Source organism: Mustela nigripes, chromosome 3 (genome assembly GCF_022355385.1).
Source record: "Mustela nigripes isolate SB6536 chromosome 3, MUSNIG.SB6536, whole genome shotgun sequence".
Taxonomy (NCBI): domain Eukaryota; kingdom Metazoa; phylum Chordata; class Mammalia; order Carnivora; family Mustelidae; genus Mustela; species Mustela nigripes.
This window is the reverse complement of record NC_081559.1, coordinates 181,235,318-181,252,771: the sequence shown is the minus strand read 5'-3', so window position 1 is coordinate 181,252,771 and position 17,454 is coordinate 181,235,318. Positions and strand designations below refer to the sequence as shown.

Here is a 17,454-nt window from a genome sequence, read left to right as displayed (position 1 = left end):
TATATATATATGTATACATATATATATATCACAACTTCTTTATCCATTCATCTGTCAATGGATATCTGGGCTCTTTCCATATTTTGGCTATTGTGTATGACTTTTATTGCAATATAAAATAAAAAGATTATATACTTTTAAGCAAATAAAGATGAATAAAGAAAAGAGACAAACTATGCAAAAATGTTGAAGAACAAGGAAAAAACACCATTTTGAAGACTCAAGCATATGTCCAGAAGAAATTATTTCAAAAGCTTCAGGATCAATAGGAAAAAAAATGAGATTCTTTCTGTAAAATAGGCAGAAATCCATAGAGATCAAACTGAGCCACAGAGAAAGTTAGATGAGCTATAGGATTATTTCAGAACAATAAAAATACAATAACATATTTCAGAATACAGAGAAAAAGTAACCCTATGCCGATAGTACAAAGGGTAAATTTGGAGTGGTGTTCTAGAATGTAGGGGGAAAGAACAAGCAAGTAAATATTTTAAAAAGAGATACAAATTTAGATGAGGAGGCCAAGTTACAATATACATATATACATATAGGTATTGTACATGAAAAAACAAAATTGCAATTAAAGTGATAATCAAAGATGTAACTAAAGAAAATTTTCCTATGCTGAGTGAAGACCCAAGTATATAAGCCAATGGCCATGTTTCATAGGCAAGTCAACACCTATGTTTTATGTTTTAAAAAGAACATACCCCTAGATACATCTTGGCAGTTTTTTAATTAAAAGGATAAAGAAAAAAAAAGTTTAAAAAACACAAAAGGATATAAATTAGTTAATTATGTAGTTTCTTCTCTGTAGCACTACAGTCTTACCAGAATAAAATGAGTGGTTTTCAGAAAGTTTTGAAGAAAAAAATGTTTGATCCTAAACTGTGATATACCTAGCCAAGTTGTTGCGTGCAGATGATAAGAAATGAAAAGAGAATCTTTGATAAGGAAGGATTTGGAAAAATACACCTCTCCCATATTGTTCCTAAAAAACACTGCAAGTCAATGAACTCCAGTTTGCCAAAAGATTAGTCAGAATTAAAAGCACTTAAAAATGAAGAAACTATAACATCACTTACTTGTGGAGCATAAGGAATAATACAGAAGACATTGGGAGATGGAGAAGAGAAGTGAGTTGGGGGAAATCGAAGGTGGAGACAAATCATGAGACTGTGGACTCAGAAACAAACTGAGGGTTTTGGAGGGGGGAGTGGGGAGGGGGTAAGGTTGGTGGTGGGCACGTATTGCATTCAGCATTGGATGTGGTGCATAAACAATGAATTTTGGAATACTGAAAAAAATTAAATTTAATTTTTTAAAAACTCCAATATTTAAGATTTTTTTAAAAAGAACTAGCAGTAAAAATGTAAATCAGCAAAGCACAGAGCTTAGTCTATAAATAGGATTCAAAAGCAAATAACAAAGCCATTCATAAAATATATAGAATATAAAATAATTTTTGATAATAATCAGGACCTTAAATTCCAGGTCATCTTTACAAAAGCCAGAAAGAAAGAAGTAAACATGTTTCAGATTCTTACCTAACAGGGAGTCAAAAAGTATTATTTTATTTTTACTTATGATCATTAGAAAAACACAGGTTAAATTTTTTTTTTGGAAAAACTTTAAAAAGCCACTAGTAAAAATATAAACAGTCTGCCAAAGGCAGAAGTAAACAAACAGTCTCCAATGTCAGTCTCTGTCAACCAATTCCATTATTCTTCTGTACCTTTCCTAATAAGTGGATGCGGAGTAAGACTCACCCGCTCCCAAGGAGCTAAAGGACAGGAAAGAGATGGAAACACATTTTGCTTGATGTGAGAGCTTTTCAAAGATGTATGTTTAATTTCTCCATTTATGGGGTCCTGGAATTCATGGCGGTTGTGGTGTGAAGTGGGAAGGAGGAAGGTTGGGGAAGGCTTCCCTTCAGAACATTTAGAACACTTAAATGATTTATATGTCTGTCCTTCCTACAGACTCTAAGCACCACAAAGGTAGGGACATTTTCTGTGTCCCTAGTGTCTTACTGGATAGACTATTGGATGGATGGATGGATGGATGGATGGATGGATGATGGATGGATACATGATGGATGGATGGATGGATACATGGACAGACAGATAGATGAAGGGACCTTTACTTAATTAGACCCATACCTTGCTCAACTTGCATTTCCCCTGGATCCTAATTAATCCTACCTCTAAGGAGGAAAATTCACTCTTCCTCTGTAGGTTATCCACCTTCTATATCACAGCAGCAAATTGGAGGGAGTGTTGTTCCTGCTTAAATGCCTGTCTCACCATCAGGGAGTGACTGCTCTGGGAAGCAGAGGGGCCAAAGCCATGTATTATTCTTTGTGACTCACAGTGCTAAAATGGGAGAGTATGAATGCATCCTTGATCACATTATTTCTTTCTTCCCGATTTGACTTAGAGCCCAGAAAGCTGATCAGTAGCATAAATGAAGTGTGAGGTCAGACTTTAGCTTGTGGGGAGAAGGCAGGGCAGACAGCTGGGTTATACACCAATAATCCACCAACAGTCCTAACGTTGTCTCTGTCAGCTCTTTCTCTCTCTTTCTCTCCCATGGGGGAAAAAGATATTTTCTGGTGAGGAGGGCAGAGTGGAGGAAGAGTTGGGGTTGCAGTCATTTGCACTAGTGGCCTAGTAAAAGTAGCCCTGGACTTTTAGCTCCCAGAGGACAGTCGTCATGGCAACCCTGGGATCAAGGAGCAGACCCTCTTTCAGCCATTGTCCGAGTACAAAGTCCCTGTTCAGCTTTCTACAAGCTGGTTTAAAAAAACACCTCCAGCCAGATAGATACAGACACCGATAGACAGGCACTCACATACACAGAAAAGTTTCTAATCATAGAGTGGGAGTCAAGTTCCTTCCAACAGCTTTTAATGATCCAGTTCACCGAAATCTAATTTTTCTCTTCACCTGTGGGAACAGGAGATACTCTGATGCCAGCAGAGGCAGCCTACCAGTCACCAAGAAGCTGTCCCAAAGCCTTTAAGTGCACGTTTCTGCATTCTTGAAATCCAGCTCCTGGGCACCACCATAACCCTGGTTTGTTGCTGAAAGCAACGTCTGCCCCAAAGGGTGTTAGGTGGACTAGGCAGAATAGGGCACATTTTGTGGCTTCTTAGCCTGTAGCTGTCAGAGCTTCTACTGACCTGAACCAGCCTGCCTCTCCATGGGGATCTGGGCCAAGGGTACCCAGACAGGAAAGAGTCCTTCTGAGCCCAAGTGCCCTGTCGTGTGCATGGCAAAACTCAATGAGGAAACTTACAGCTTTGTGAATTTATTTGAAACAGCAAAATGTAAAGAACACCAGCTGGCAGCTTGACTGGCATGGAGGCCAGACCTTCTGGCTTCAGGCCAGAGATGTATACAAGCTCAGAGGAGGTCCCTTTGCTGAGGATCAACCTCTTAATAGTCACTTCTCTGGCCACTTCAGGACGCAAACCATAGGGTTAGCTAGAAGAGGCAGGGCTCAGAGGTCACCTGGTCTACACCATCACAGCCAGGAGAGAAAGTAAGTACAGAGAGGTTAAGTGACTTGTCCAAAGACACACAGACAGTCCTTGCAGAAGCTGGACTGGAACAAATCCAGGACTTCCAGAGGCTGAGTAGATAATGAGGAACATAGTAAACTGTTCAAGGCCTAGGAAACAGCTAGAGTGAGTAGGAGACCAAATCAGAGGCCGAAAACTGAGTACCAAGACCCACAGAAATCTCATGAGATTATTTTCAGAGTAACAATATAATACTAACCATAGCTTACTGTGAACCCGCACTGTGCTAGACACTTTCCTGGATGCTTCACAGATATTATTTCTTTTGACAAGGCTGGTTGTCCCCATTTAACAGATGGACAAAGTAAGGCTGGAAGAATATAAATTAGTTGCCTAAGACTATCTGGATGCTGAGAAGAAACGTCAATTCTCCAGAGTCTCTCTGCCCTCAAAGCCCAAGTCCTGACTCATTAGGCTACTGACTTTCATCAAAAAAAGGGTTAAGGGTCTGAATTCCCCATTTATTCTGGGTTCCTATATGTTCAGACTCTAAACTAAGACATCTCCCAGAGAAAGTCAGGACACAAAGTTAAGACAAAAAGTGTAGAATTCTCAAAGACAAATAGATTCATGAATTGAAAGTAGGTTTGTGGGGGTTACGTATGGGTGGTAGATAACGGGTTTTGGACTAGGGTTGGGTTATTTGTGTAAACTTTGAAGTAAAGACCAAGACTCGATTGGTCTTTTTCTGACATTTAATGTGGGCCAAAGTTTTCCTAGCAGATCAGGCCAAAGGAATGGGTCTGGTTTTTTTTTCTAAAACTTAGAAGCCAGAGGATTTATTAAAGTTGGTCAGACATTGATACTGCACACCAGGGCTCCTTTGAACACTTGATAGGGCTGGATTCCAGAAGGTCTAATTAGTTAGAGAACGTAGGGGAAGGTCCAAGATGCCCACTAGTGGACGGCACCATATTAGTTCACTCCGAGAAATCCCTACCTATGGTCCTCCTAACAAACCTTTAGTTTGCTCACTAGCTGGAGGAGCAATAAGACAGGTATTTCAGGGCACCTGGGTGGCTCAATGGGTTAAAGCCTCTGCTTTCAGCTCAGGTCATGATCCCAGGGTCCTGGGATCAAGCCCCGCGTCGGGCTCTCTGCTCAGGGGGGAGCCCGCTTCCTCCTCTCTCTCTCTGCCTGCCTGTGATCTCTGTCAAATAAATAAATAAAATATTTAAAAAAAAAAAAGATAGGCGTTTCGGAGCAATAAGGAAATTATTCTTCCCTTGTGTTGACTCTGAGGCCAAGGACTAAAGCACTATAGGGGTTGGGAAGACCTCAGATCTGTTCCCAACCTTGAACTTAATAACTCTTGCTCTGTAGTATTTTACTTTTCTCTTTATCATGTTATTGGATTTGATTGAAAGGACAGATGTCCAGGTTACTGCAGAGCACCATTTGCAGTGTAGTCTAAAGGACGTGAACCAAGGGGTACATGGCCATGTTGCTAAACCTATGCAGTGTGTGTGTGTGGGGGGGGTATGAAGTTCACCTAACAGTGCTCCTTCTCCTTTCCTAACCTCAGTTCTGCTATGCTCAGTTCAAGAACCATACATAATTTACTCACTATATGCCAGCCATTTGGCCAGGCACCAGGGCTAGAGAGAGACAACGGAGACAAAGTTCTTGCTGTCCAGACACTTCCATTCTAATAAGGGGGATGCAGACAGGTAAATATAACTACAATGAGGACATGAGGCCAATATATTAGATGTATGCAGAAGTGGGGGCACCTGGGTGGCTCAGTCAGTGAAGCATCCAACTCTTGATTTTGGCTCAGGTCATGATCTCAGGGTTGTGAGATCGAGCCCCGCATCGGTCTCCATGCTCAGTGGAGAGTCCGCTTGAGATTCTCTCTATTCCTCTCCTCCTCCCCCAGCACTCTCTCTTTCTCTCTGTTTAAAGTTAGTAAATAAATCTTAAAAAAAAAAAAAACAAAAACAAAAAAGGGAAGACAAAGTATGCAGAAGAAACGAAAATAGTACAGAGGACTGAGATACTAATTATCCGAGAGGGTCAAGGAAGACCTTCAGAGAAGCTTCTGAAGGAAGCTTCAAAGGATGAGCAGCAGTTCGGCCAAGGGAAGAAAGAGCAGGCAAAGGCAGAGAAGCAAGAAACAGCGGGGCCTCAGGCCTTTTATGGAATTTGGCTCCTCAGCTGTCATATCAGCAGATGTCCATAGTGCAGGGACAATCTGCAGGTCCGACGGCTCTTACACAGTCCCTTTCTCTAGCTTCTCGCCGGTACTTCCCGTGGCTCTCAGGTCCCCTCTCCTCCGGTCTTCTGCTCCTAATCCTGGCCTCTGAGTCCCTAGCCCCAGTGACATGTTTTGGTTCTACTTACATGACTTTGATCTCCTAGACTCTTGGGGTCATGAGTCACCCTTTGATCTGCAGCTATGAACGAGAGACCCTCCTGCTCCTCCCTCCACCATGCTCTGTGGTACTCTAAAAGCAAGGCCAGCCCAGCCAGAGATCAGACCCATATAAGGACCTGCACCTTGTCTCCTAGAGGTAGAATGAAAAATGTAAGTGGGAGAGAGACAGGGCAGGAGACGGTTCTCAAGGTGGGCTGCAGACCAATCGGATTCCTGCTGAAGTCTGGGCTTAATCCTGCAGACTTGGGGAGCCACCGGAAGACGTGGTGCTGGGGCTGGTGGAGTCCGCTTTGCCTTCCTTAGGGTTACTCTGCTGGTTACTCAGGGTGCTTGTATTAGAGGGAGAGAGACTAGGAGCAAAGGGAAAAAATCAACACAGGAGGCCACTGCAAAAGTCCAAGCAAGACGTGAGAAGAGGAGAAAATCAGGTCTCCCTGCTGAGGCACTCACTGCTGAGGCACTCAGTCAGTATCTCCTGGGGGGGAGGAGGGAAAGCACAGAGCCTGGGTCCCTTTTAGTCAGCCTTGTGTTTCCACAGCTCTCCATCGTGGCTCTGATTCTAACCCTGGGGGGCTGCCTCCTCCTCTCTTTCCTTCTCCTCCCTCCTTCCCTCTCGCCCCTGCTCTGCCTCCTTCCTCCTCCCCCAGCTTGTTCCCCATCTCTCTCTCCCTCCCCCTCTTCTGCTTTCTCCCTCTCCCTCCCCCTCTCCCTCTCTCTGGCACACCCTGGAGAGACTCGCATTACCTCCTGCCTCCAGCTCAAGCCTCCCTGATGGGAGAAAATGGAAAAGTAAAAGAGAAAAGCCAGCCTGAACCATAAAAAAAAAAAAAAAACAACCGGAGAGGGGTTCCTGGGTGGCTGCTTTCAGCTCAGGTCATGATCCCAGGGTCCTGAGATCCAGCCCCAGGTCCCCAGCTCAGCAGGAAGCCTGCTTCTCCCCTCTTGCTCTGCCCCTCCCCCCACTCGTTTTTTCTTTCTCTCTCAAATAAATAATAAAATCTTTCACAAAAAAAGGACCTGAAGAGCGATCAGCATATGCCTGTGAGAGGCAGGAATAACCAGGAAGAGTACGACCCTTGCCACTTGACAACAGAAGCCCCTGTCATCAGCAGAACCAACAAAGGTTTGATCTTTCCTGCATCTGGGAACTCTGGGGTGCTCCACAAATATTTAAAACAACTTGGGTCATACATTCCATCCCCTCGGAGGCTGCAGGCAGAAAGCACAGCCCTCTTCAACGATCCTGCCAGCAGACAGCAGGAAATAAAGACCCACGGAACAGTATCCTCGGGCCCACGTTTCGGCCTCCCTAAGACCATCCGTCACCTTCAACTTGCCCAGAACTATCTTCAGTGACTGTCCCAGGTCACAGCAACCTGTTTACAAACATCTAGAATTCCCAGGCACTTTTAGGACAAGGGACCCAAGATGTGTCCAAGTGGGCAGCAAAGTCTTCTCTAAGAGAAGCTGTTCCTCCAGATCTATTTATGCCGATGTAAACACTTGCCAAGGAAACAAGGCATGTGGGCATGCGCTGGCCCGGCAGGCCCTCGGGTTGCTGCAAAAGGCAACTGGAGAGTCACATGTCATAACAGTGGAAAGTACATATGCAACTATTCTTAGCCCTGGAATGTATACACTGTCTCCCTGCCCGGTGCTTCTTTCCCGAAGTTCTAGAAAACTGCGAAAGCACCGTTTGCATAAACAAATCCAGAACTCTCCCAGGACAAATCATTTGCCAACTGAAGGAAGGCCTGGGTTTATGGTTTCACTTGGAGCCAGAGGTGGAAGGTCTCCGGAGGGACCAGGCGGACTGGGCACTGGGGGACGTCACCGCTGCAAACCAAGGTAAAGATCTCTAATGCCTAATTCTTCCGCAGGTAGACTGCCAGGTGTCATCCCGGAAACCCTGCCCAGAGTGTTGTTTGGTCTCTGCTTTCTCTTTATCACATTCTAAAACAAAACCCCCAAAGACTCTGTGAAGTCATGTTTTTAAAAAATAAATCACAAAGGCCCATTTTCATCCTTCAGTGCTCTCTCGATGCCAGAGAGCCACGCCGCCAGATTGACTCCTCGGGGAATGACTAACACCCAGAAAGATGCTTACATGAGTTTACTGAGGAACAGATATGCTGAGAAGCTAGAGCAGGGCTCACAGGTTTGGGCTGGTCAAATGCAGGGACTGTCACCTTGCTTCAGCCCCTGACCATCAGGTAACTTCCAACCATGTCAGTAGTTGTTTTTTGGTTTTTTGGGGTTTTTTTCCCTAAGATTATCTGAAGATGCTCTTTGCCTATCACCTTTGGGAGTAACCATAACCAAAAAGAGAGTGTTGGCTGTGAGGTGTGGGGTGTAGGTGGCCTCTCTTTCCAATCTTCACTAAGCAACCTTCTTGGCAATATCCACAGCACCTTAGTGAATGGACACTGAGTCTTGGAATCTCCAAGTCTTGGAGTCAACACAGCTAAACCCTTCAGCACACACCTCCCCTTGGGACCTCTCCCCCTCCTTCTAGGATGGATGAGGAGTCGCCAGATGGACTGCTCTTCAAAGACCACGACTTCTCCTCTGACTTATTAAGGCAGCTCAATGGCTTGAGGCAAAACAGGCTGCTGACTGATGTGAGCATCTGTGCGGGGACCTGGGAGGTCCCCTGCCATCGAAGTGTGCTGGCCTCCAGCAGCCCCTACTTCCGGGCCATGTTCTGCAGCAACTTTCGGGAGAGAAGCGAGGCCAAAGTCCAGCTGAAAGGCATTGACCCCACGACTCTGGACCAGATCATCTCATATGTGTACACAGGGGAGGTGCCCATCACGGCTGAGAACGTCCTGCCTTTGATGGAGGCAGCCTCCATGCTGCAATACCCCAAGCTACTGGAGGCCTGCTCCTCCTACCTCCAGAGCCAGCTGACCCCCAGCAACTGCCTGGGCATGATCCGACTCTCCGAAATCTTGAGTTGTGAGACCCTCAAGAAGAAAGCCAGGGAGGTGGCCCTGACATGTTTCCCTGAGGTGGCTGCCTCGGCCGACCTGAAGGAGCTCTGTGCTTTGGAATTGAGAGACTACCTGGGGGACGACGGGCTCTGTGGAGAGGAGGAAAAGGTGTTCGAGGCCCTCATGGTTTGGATCAAGCATGACCTCCAGGCCCGGAAACGACACGTGCAGGAGCTATTCAAGCAGGTCAGGCTTCAGTATATCCACCCGGCCTTCTTCCACCACTTCATCGCCAACGATGCCCTCCTGCAGTCCTCACCCTCGTGCCAGACCATCCTGGAGATGGCCAAGAGGCAGATGTTTGCCACGTACAGCACCTCCAGTGCCCCAGACCTCCAGCCTCCATGGCACGTCCCCCCAAGAACCTCTTACCAGGATTTTCTCATCGTCTTGGGTGGGAGGAAGGACAACCAGCAGACCACCAGGGATGTTCTACTGTACAACAGACAGACCAACCAGTGGCAGAACCTGGCTAAACTCCCAACCCGCCTATATAAGGCCTCAGCCGTCACCTTGCACCGCAGCATCTATGTGCTAGGAGGCATGGCTGTTGGCTCAGGGAAGAACGTACCCAGCCACAACGTCTACATCTACTCCCTGAAGCTCAACCAATGGAGGCTGGGGCAGCCCATGCTGGTGGCCCGCTACTCCCATAGAAGCACTGCCCATAAGAACTTCATCTTCTCCATTGGGGGCATCGGAGAAGGGCAGGAGGTCATGGGCTCCATGGAGAGATACAACAGCATCTTCAACATCTGGGAGAGTATGGCCAGCATGCCTGTGGGGGTTCTCCACCCTGCGGTTGCTGTGAAAGACCAAAGACTCTACCTTTTTGGGGGAGAGGACATCATGCAGAATCCTGTACGCCTTATCCAGGTAAATGGCTGGTCCTTCCCATCATGGGAGTGCATGAGTGCACACCATGCACACATACCCATATGTGTGTGTACACATACAAACACACGTGCATACATGCACATACACATTCATGGATACCTGCTTGCATGAGTGCATACACATATACCTGTAGTCCACATACTCACTATCCTTTGCAGAGAAAACATAGAGGAGGGAGGAAAGGGAAGCTGGAAGGGAGGGAGGAAAGAAGGAAGTTTAAATTCCGTAAGACTTTATCCATTTATGAATTCTGGTTGTGTAAGATGAATACACACAAAGGAATGTTAGATACAATCCCTGTCCATGAAGAGTTTATCTCTAATCTTATTAGAGATAAAATTAGTATCTCTAAAAGTTCAAAAAAAAAAAATGAAAAAAGTTCAAGCTAGAACACATGGAATATCAGAAAGTGAAGTTCTGTAGGAAATCTGCAGATCCTCTCACCCAAATCAAAAAGGCCTTAGAAGAAGAGTCCCAAGCATTGGTCTACAGTCTGTGACCAAATCCTGGGAACCCAACCACAGATAGGCTGAATCAAAATCTCTTTATGGGGGTCCTGACATATATCTGTTACAGACATCTCCAGGAGGTCCTAAGGAGCAGCCAGTTTGGAGAACCCTGGCCTTAAATGACAGACAGACACTAACATCACTAGCAAGCTCTCTGAGAAGTGTTACCAACAGAAAGCAAAATCTCAGAATATGAAGTCTTTTATGCAAGTTCTAATCTCTGCAGTTCACATCGTGATATGAAAAAATGAATAATGAGCCTGTCTTTAACAATGATCAAGGAGCTCCCTGGTAGTTGCTATGTTGCCCGATGAGAGCTATCTCGAGCCCAAGCCCCCTGTAAGAGCCCTGGGGACAAGGGCATAAGCAGGAACATGCACTTAACCCTCCAGGAGCTTCAGGAAAATTACAATTCACGTGCTGACTGGAGGGGTGCTATAAGAGCATGAGACGTGCCCTAAGCCAGTCTAGAGGGAATTGGGGATGGTGTGAACTTTCAAGGTTGGTTTGAGCTGACGTGAACAGGGAGGCAAGAGAAGATGGAAGGCGAGTAAATGAAGAGGGAGAATCACCGGGAAGATAGAAGGACCTGACTGGGATGGAGACACGGGCAGGAAGCTTCTCTGAGCAGAGGCAGAGTCCTCTGTTGAGAGAGGGGTACTTCCAGGTAAGGAAACAGCTGAACCAAAGGCTCTGGAGCAGAGAAGGGCACAGCCCAACACCTGGAGGGACTGACAGACTGACCATGTAGCTGGGACACAGCGGGAGGCAAAAAGGCAGTCTATCTAAGTGGAGCTTGGGGTGGGGAGGGAAGGAATTAGTTCTCACATGTTCTCCATCAGCCCCCTTCCCAAGCTGCCCTGAGGGCCACCCCCTTCACCCAGACTGCTGCCCCTGAGCCCCTACTATAGAAATTCTGGAACATTCCCAAGGGAGAGGTGTTTGTGGACATTAGGCTGACCCAGTAGGCTTTCTAGGCCTTGTCAAGGAATTGGGGTTGTAGCCGAAGACTAACAGGGTGGCTGAAGTCATCAAATTTGCATTTTTAGAAGCTCCCTCTGGACGCCCTGTGCCAAAGGGATTCGAGGGTCCTGCGTGGACAAAGGGAGGAGAGCGGGGGACTGTTCTAGAGATCCAGCCAGGATGACAGTGGCTTGGGCTAAGCTGGTGCCAGCGGAGATGGAGAAAAGTATCAAGCTTCAGTTTAATCCCTGTTTTGTCTTGGCTTCATTTTCCCAGCCCGTATTTTCAGTTCTTCTCTGACCACCTCGGCAGATGTTGAGCCTGTTCAAATCCCACTCATATATTTGAGCCAAGAGAGACATGGTCCGCTCCCCACCAAGCTCTGGCCACACAGTGTGGACGGAACAGAGGGCTTCTAGGTAAAGGTAGAACCCCTCCCTCTTTTACAAAAGTGCTTTTCAAAATGAAGTGAACAAATAATGCTAATGACGTCACATTGCAAAGTTGTTACTGATTTCCTAAGAATACATACAAATCTCAGAAAAGCTTTCAAGCTGGCGTATCAAAAAATGAATGGTACCATCGAACAAGACACTTGCAAAGGCCGGTGGGAAAAAAACCCACTACCGTGTGAGTAATCCTTTTACATGGCAGGGGTGAGAAGGGGAAAAGCATTCATGGCAGCTTTTCTCATCTACTTAGCCTTAGCTTTGAAATGGTAATTTTACTCATTCAACTATAGCATGAGATCAGTGGGGTTGCTTGATAAAGTAGGTTGGATTTTCTGGCACAGATTCGGTTTTCTTTACAGGATGGTTCTTCTGCACACAAGCATTCTTTTAGGAACTATTGAACAGTGGTATCACTGTGTAATTTGTGTGCGTATGTATACCTTTCTCCCTGGCCACCTTTCTCCCTCTGTTTCTGGAGGGCACTGAGCAAATCCTTCACTATAACAAAATATCACTTCCTCCACTGGTCAAACACCAGTTTGACACTTTGTTATCCTTGCTCCCAGCTCTCTGGGGGTATGATGAGGATTGTGAGCAGATGTTTAATCTATCTTTGAAACCATACCCCAAACTTGCTGACAAAGAACAGAGAGCCAGGAGGCAATTACTCACTCAGTGTTTACTTTAACTCCAAGGATCCCACTTTCCAGTGTCATCTATGTATTTTCAGATGAAACCATGAGGCTTAACAGGCTGTCTCTAGCACATGGCCTCATCTAGGCTTCATTAGCTTCAAGAATGGGAAGACCTCGAGAGGTCTTCAGTCTCAAAATGTGTCATCAAGAAAGGCGACACCTATATGGCCCCAAGCCCAGTCGTGACTGTGGTGGTTAAGAAGTTGGACTCTGGGGGCGCCTGGGTGGCTCAGTGGGTTAAAGCCTCTGCCTTCAGCTCAGGTCATGATCTCAGGGCCCTGGGATGGAGCCCCACGTTGGACTCTCTACTCAGCAGGGAGCCTGCTTCCTCCTCTCTCTCTGCCTGCTTCTCTGCCTACTTGTGGTCTCTGTCTGTCAAATAAATAAATAAATAAAAACCTAAAAAAAAAAAAAGAAGAAGAAGAAGAAGAATTTGGACGCTGGGCTCAACCGGACCAGCTCTTCCATTCCTTAGCCATGTGACTTCCAGCATGTCACTTAGCCTCTCTGAGCCTCAATGACCTAATGTGAAAAATGGGGGCAAGTAATGGTACCTAATTCATAGGATGCTTGTGAAGATCAAATTTGGTAATATACTAAAAAATAGAGTCTTTCGTATGGTAGCAATTAAATTTTATATAGAAAAAAATGCCATTTTCTTTGGCAAATAAATGTTTTGCCTCTTCTTTTCTTATATGAAATCCATCCTAAGTCTTTTGTGCTCAATTTTGCTAGTCGTGAACTACTTTATATTTAATATTTGAACTTTATTTAAACTGAAGGGGACATGTTCTGGGAATAATGCTTTGTGATGCTATTTCAGACCGTGGCCAAGGAGCCCTGCCCCACCTCCTTGCTCTTTTACTTTTTTCTCATGCTTCCTCTACCATTCTAATGACTTTCAGGCATGAACTGTTCAAAAGCCTTCCTCACTTAGCCCCACATGCATTCTTGGCTCTCAGGCCCTCTCTGATACACGGGAACATTTAGAAATTTAAACATGAGCCGGAAATAGAAATGATTGAAAAATCACTGGTTTTATGAATACCCAAGTTGCTCCATTTCCCATTAAAAAGAAAAAAATGTTCCAAGTAAGGTAAGCAAACACATACCACAATGCGTAACTCTCCGTCCATTCTATGGAGACATAGCCAAGGATCTCATGGTCTCACATAAAGACCAATTTCTAGTAATATATACTTTCTGTTATTTAATTACATTTTGTTGATAATAATACACCTACCTACATTTTAAAAAGTGAAAAGAAAAACAATCTTATTTCACTCTCTTAAATACTACTTCTATCTTTTAGAAAATATATATCACTTTACAGTGCAGCACCGTGATTCTATTTCTCCCTCAGGTTTATCACATTTCCAGAAACACATGGTTCAAAATGGAGACAAGGATGATCAAGAATGTGTGTGCCCCTGCCGTGGTGCTTCGGGAGAAGATTATTATCGTAGGAGGTGAGTTGGAACAGAGGATAGTTAGGCTGGACACAAACTTGGCATCTCCCATGGAAAAAGGGTCACTAAATAGACAGATGTTGTTCTACAAAACAGTGTTTTTAAAAGCACATCCATCCAACTAGGGGAGTGTGCATGACTTGACAAAGTTCTTTTCTCATCCAGAAGTTTCTCCCTGTCTTCATCTATAAACAAGGAATGAAATAATACCCACTTCACGGAATTGTTGTGACAATAAAATGTGCTCGCATATCTAAAGCACTTAGCACTATCCCAGATACATGGCAAATACTCAAAAAATGTTTGCTACTGTTAATAAAATTAGCCGCTAATGGATCATTTCTCTGCAACTACAGTAGAGTGTCTTGGTTAAGAGGAATAGTTCTAGGGTCAGACCTGGGTTCAAATCCTGACTGTCACTGGCTGTATACTCTTTGGCACGTCGTTAATCTTTTTCTGTGCCTCTGTTTGCACATCTGTAAAATGGGGATCCTAAAAGTAGGGAGTGGTGGGGACCAGATAGGTCTGTGGTGAGAACTGTTCCTGAATTCCCAAGGCTCCTTCTCTGGATTATTAAGGTTCTTGGGGGGAAGGGAACATGTGAGAGAGATGAAAAAGCCAATAATATAGAGAAAGCTCGGGGCACCGGGGTGGCTCAGTGGGTTAAAGCCTGCCTTCAGCTCAGGTCGTGGTCCCAGGGTCCTGGGATCAGACCCCACATCGGGTTCTCTGCTCAGCAGGAAGCCTGCTTCCCCCTTTCTCTCTGCCTGCCTCTCTGCCTACTTGTGATCTCTGTCTGTCAAATTAATAAATAAAAAATCTTTTAAAAAAAAAAAAAAAGATAGAAAAAGGTCTGGAATCAGGAAGCTGCTCCCAATCTAATGCTGCCTTAACATGAGGTTAAGGATACAGGGGCCAGAATCAGACAGATCTTAGTCTAAACCCCAGGTCTGCCACACACTGGACCTTGGGCAGCTTATCAAAATATTCTATACCTTAGTTCAGATGCCAGCCTTGGTACTAGGCAATGGCAAAGTACAGATATGTTTCCAGACTGCAGACTTCCTGTCCCAAATGAACAATGTTGAGCTTGCCAACATGCCATTGGTTTTCAGGTTACACAAGGAGGATTCTTGCTTATGACCCTCAATCCAACAAATTTGTCAAGTGTGCGGACATGAAAGACCGGAGGATGCACCACGGGGCCACGGTGATGGGGAATAAGCTCTACGTGACGGGCGGGCGGCGGCTGACCACAGACTGCAGCATCGAGGACTTGGCCTCCTTTGACTGCTACGACCCTGAGACAGACACCTGGACGTCCCAGGGACAGCTTCCTCACAAACTCTTTGACCACGCCTGCCTCACTCTCCAGTGCATACCCCACACCCCCACCTTCCCGTGAAGTTGGCAAGTAACTGTGGGTCTTAGTCAAGATGCTTTCTGTTGTAAGAGACAGAAACCCAACTCAAAGGAGTATAACCCCAAAAGGATGCAGGGAGTGCCCCTGACAGGACCAAAAGTTCCAGAGCCTGGAGGCCTGGAACCAGGCATCCTATTGGTAGAACGCTCTGGCCCTCTCTGGTTCTCCACACCCCCACCCCGTCTCCCGCTCTCCCCTTCTCCCCCTACTGCCTCTCCTTCCTACCTCATCTCTGTTAGACTTCATGCTACAAACAAGCTTCTGTATCCACAAAGTGTGAAGACAGTGGCGACTGATAAACTCAGTGTTTTCTAAAGTTGCATCTCCAAGAAAGAACCTCACCATTATCTATACATTAACCTTGAAAATAATCCGAATTGGCTGTTTCTTATTTCCATGCCTTCTTCTTGAGTCAATCACTGTTTCCGGGGCTTGTGCTACTGTAACTGTGTGATCCCAGAGCACATCCCTACAGGCAGAAGTCATGTTGACTGTTACCACTGACAGCTCATCCAAACTGCACAGCAGGAGACAGAAGCAGTTTCCCAAAGAAAGAACTGCTGCACTGACCAAAACCACATCTACCCAGAGCATCATGGAAATCTAGAGCAAAAGGGGTCCCTGGCACAGGGTCCAGGTGGCAGTGTGAGACATGGGCCATGACTGTGTTTCTTTGCATTCTGTGGATGTAATAAATTGGAATTCGAGGAACATGTGTGCAGCGTAGTATCTAGTGTTTGCAAAATTATCCATGCGGCCAGAATAAAGTTTCTTTCTAGTGCCAAATTATGTTTTTCTCCAGCCTCTGGGGAGCTATAAACCTGCAGAATTCATCAGGATTTTCATTTTGGTAAATGTTATGAGAATCACTATTCTAAGAAAGTCAACAAATTCCTTCAGAGATCCCAGCAATTACTGCCCTGTCCATGCCAAAGCTAAATACCCCCCAACAACGTTCTTGGTCTCAAAGTGCCTCCCAAGCTGGCTCCGTCTTAAGCTCCGGAATCAACTGAAGATGACAGCACATTATAATCACCTGGCAGTCTTCTCCCCAGCTATGGAAGCATCTGGAATGGGTCTCACTTCCCTGAGCCGGGCACCAGAGAGCCCTCAAGCCAGAACCTTCCTCCCCACCCTGTTCTCCAGGTTCATGTTCTGGACTTTTCCTTTCTTCCTGCACTTCAGCTCCTCCTGTTGGGATCTGAAGCTTTGCCCTGCTCCCCAGACCATGTGGCCGTGGTCTAGACACCCTGCCCAGGTTGTCAGCCCCTGTTCCTCATCCTGGATGCTGTCACCTTAGCGGTTAACTGGCCTCTTACTACAACCCATTCTCTTTGAACCCCTCTTTTCAGGCTCTCGATCCCTCCTCTCCCTGGAAAAGGTGACCAGCGACACCTCCAGCACCTCACAGGCAGTGCGTTTTGATCTGTCATCGGACTGGAGCCATCAGCAGCGCACCACACAGATGACCCTCCCTCCATCTTGAAATGCCTTCCTCACGCTGCCTCTGGGACACCACTCACCCTCTCTCCCTGCTCTATGCACTTAATGCTTGTCTCTTTAATTTCTTGTCTCTTTCTTTCCCCACTAGTAAATGGTGTGCGCCCCAGTGCTCAGCCCTTACACATTCCGCGCCTCTACCCTCAGGCCCAGGGGAGTGAGCCCCCTCCGTGCATGGCTTTTCCTTCCCGCCGAGCGCTGCTGACTTCCCACTGTTCTCCACTTCCAGACCCCAGGGCTCGCTCCATGTTTCCACTTGGATGTCAAATACCTCAAAGCCGATGTGTTCACATTCACTTTTTCCTCACCAAACCAACTCCTCCCATGGTAGGCCTCCCCAGCCTAAGAGAAGGAAACAACTGTCTCCCAGCTTCTCAGGCCCAAAGACCTGGATGCTGCTCTTGGCTCTTCTCCCTCACACCCCACTCCGTTTGGTTCAGGAGCGCCGGGCCCAGCAGCCCCACCAGCCACCGCTCTTACTCTGGTCAAAGCCGCCATCTTCTCTCATCTACACCCATCACTGGTGTCTCTGCTTCCGCCTTCACCCCCAAATCTCTCTCCACGCAGCAGCCGGGGGCATCTTTCACAAA

At 46.1% G+C, this 17,454-nt stretch overlaps 1 protein-coding gene across 1 annotated transcript; it reads left to right on the top strand.

Annotated features, from left to right (window-relative positions):
* The first annotated feature begins 7,678 nt into the window (after positions 1-7,678).
* On the top strand, positions 7,679-16,028 carry KLHL38 (kelch like family member 38). The gene is made up of 4 exons (XM_059392963.1): positions 7,679-7,811; positions 8,372-9,832; positions 13,836-13,941; positions 15,057-16,028. The coding sequence occupies exons 2-4, from the start codon at positions 8,480-8,482 to the stop codon at positions 15,344-15,346; spliced, it is 1,749 nt and encodes a 582-aa protein (XP_059248946.1). The 5' UTR covers positions 7,679-7,811; positions 8,372-8,479; the 3' UTR covers positions 15,347-16,028.
* Positions 16,029-17,454: the final 1,426 nt, after the last annotated feature.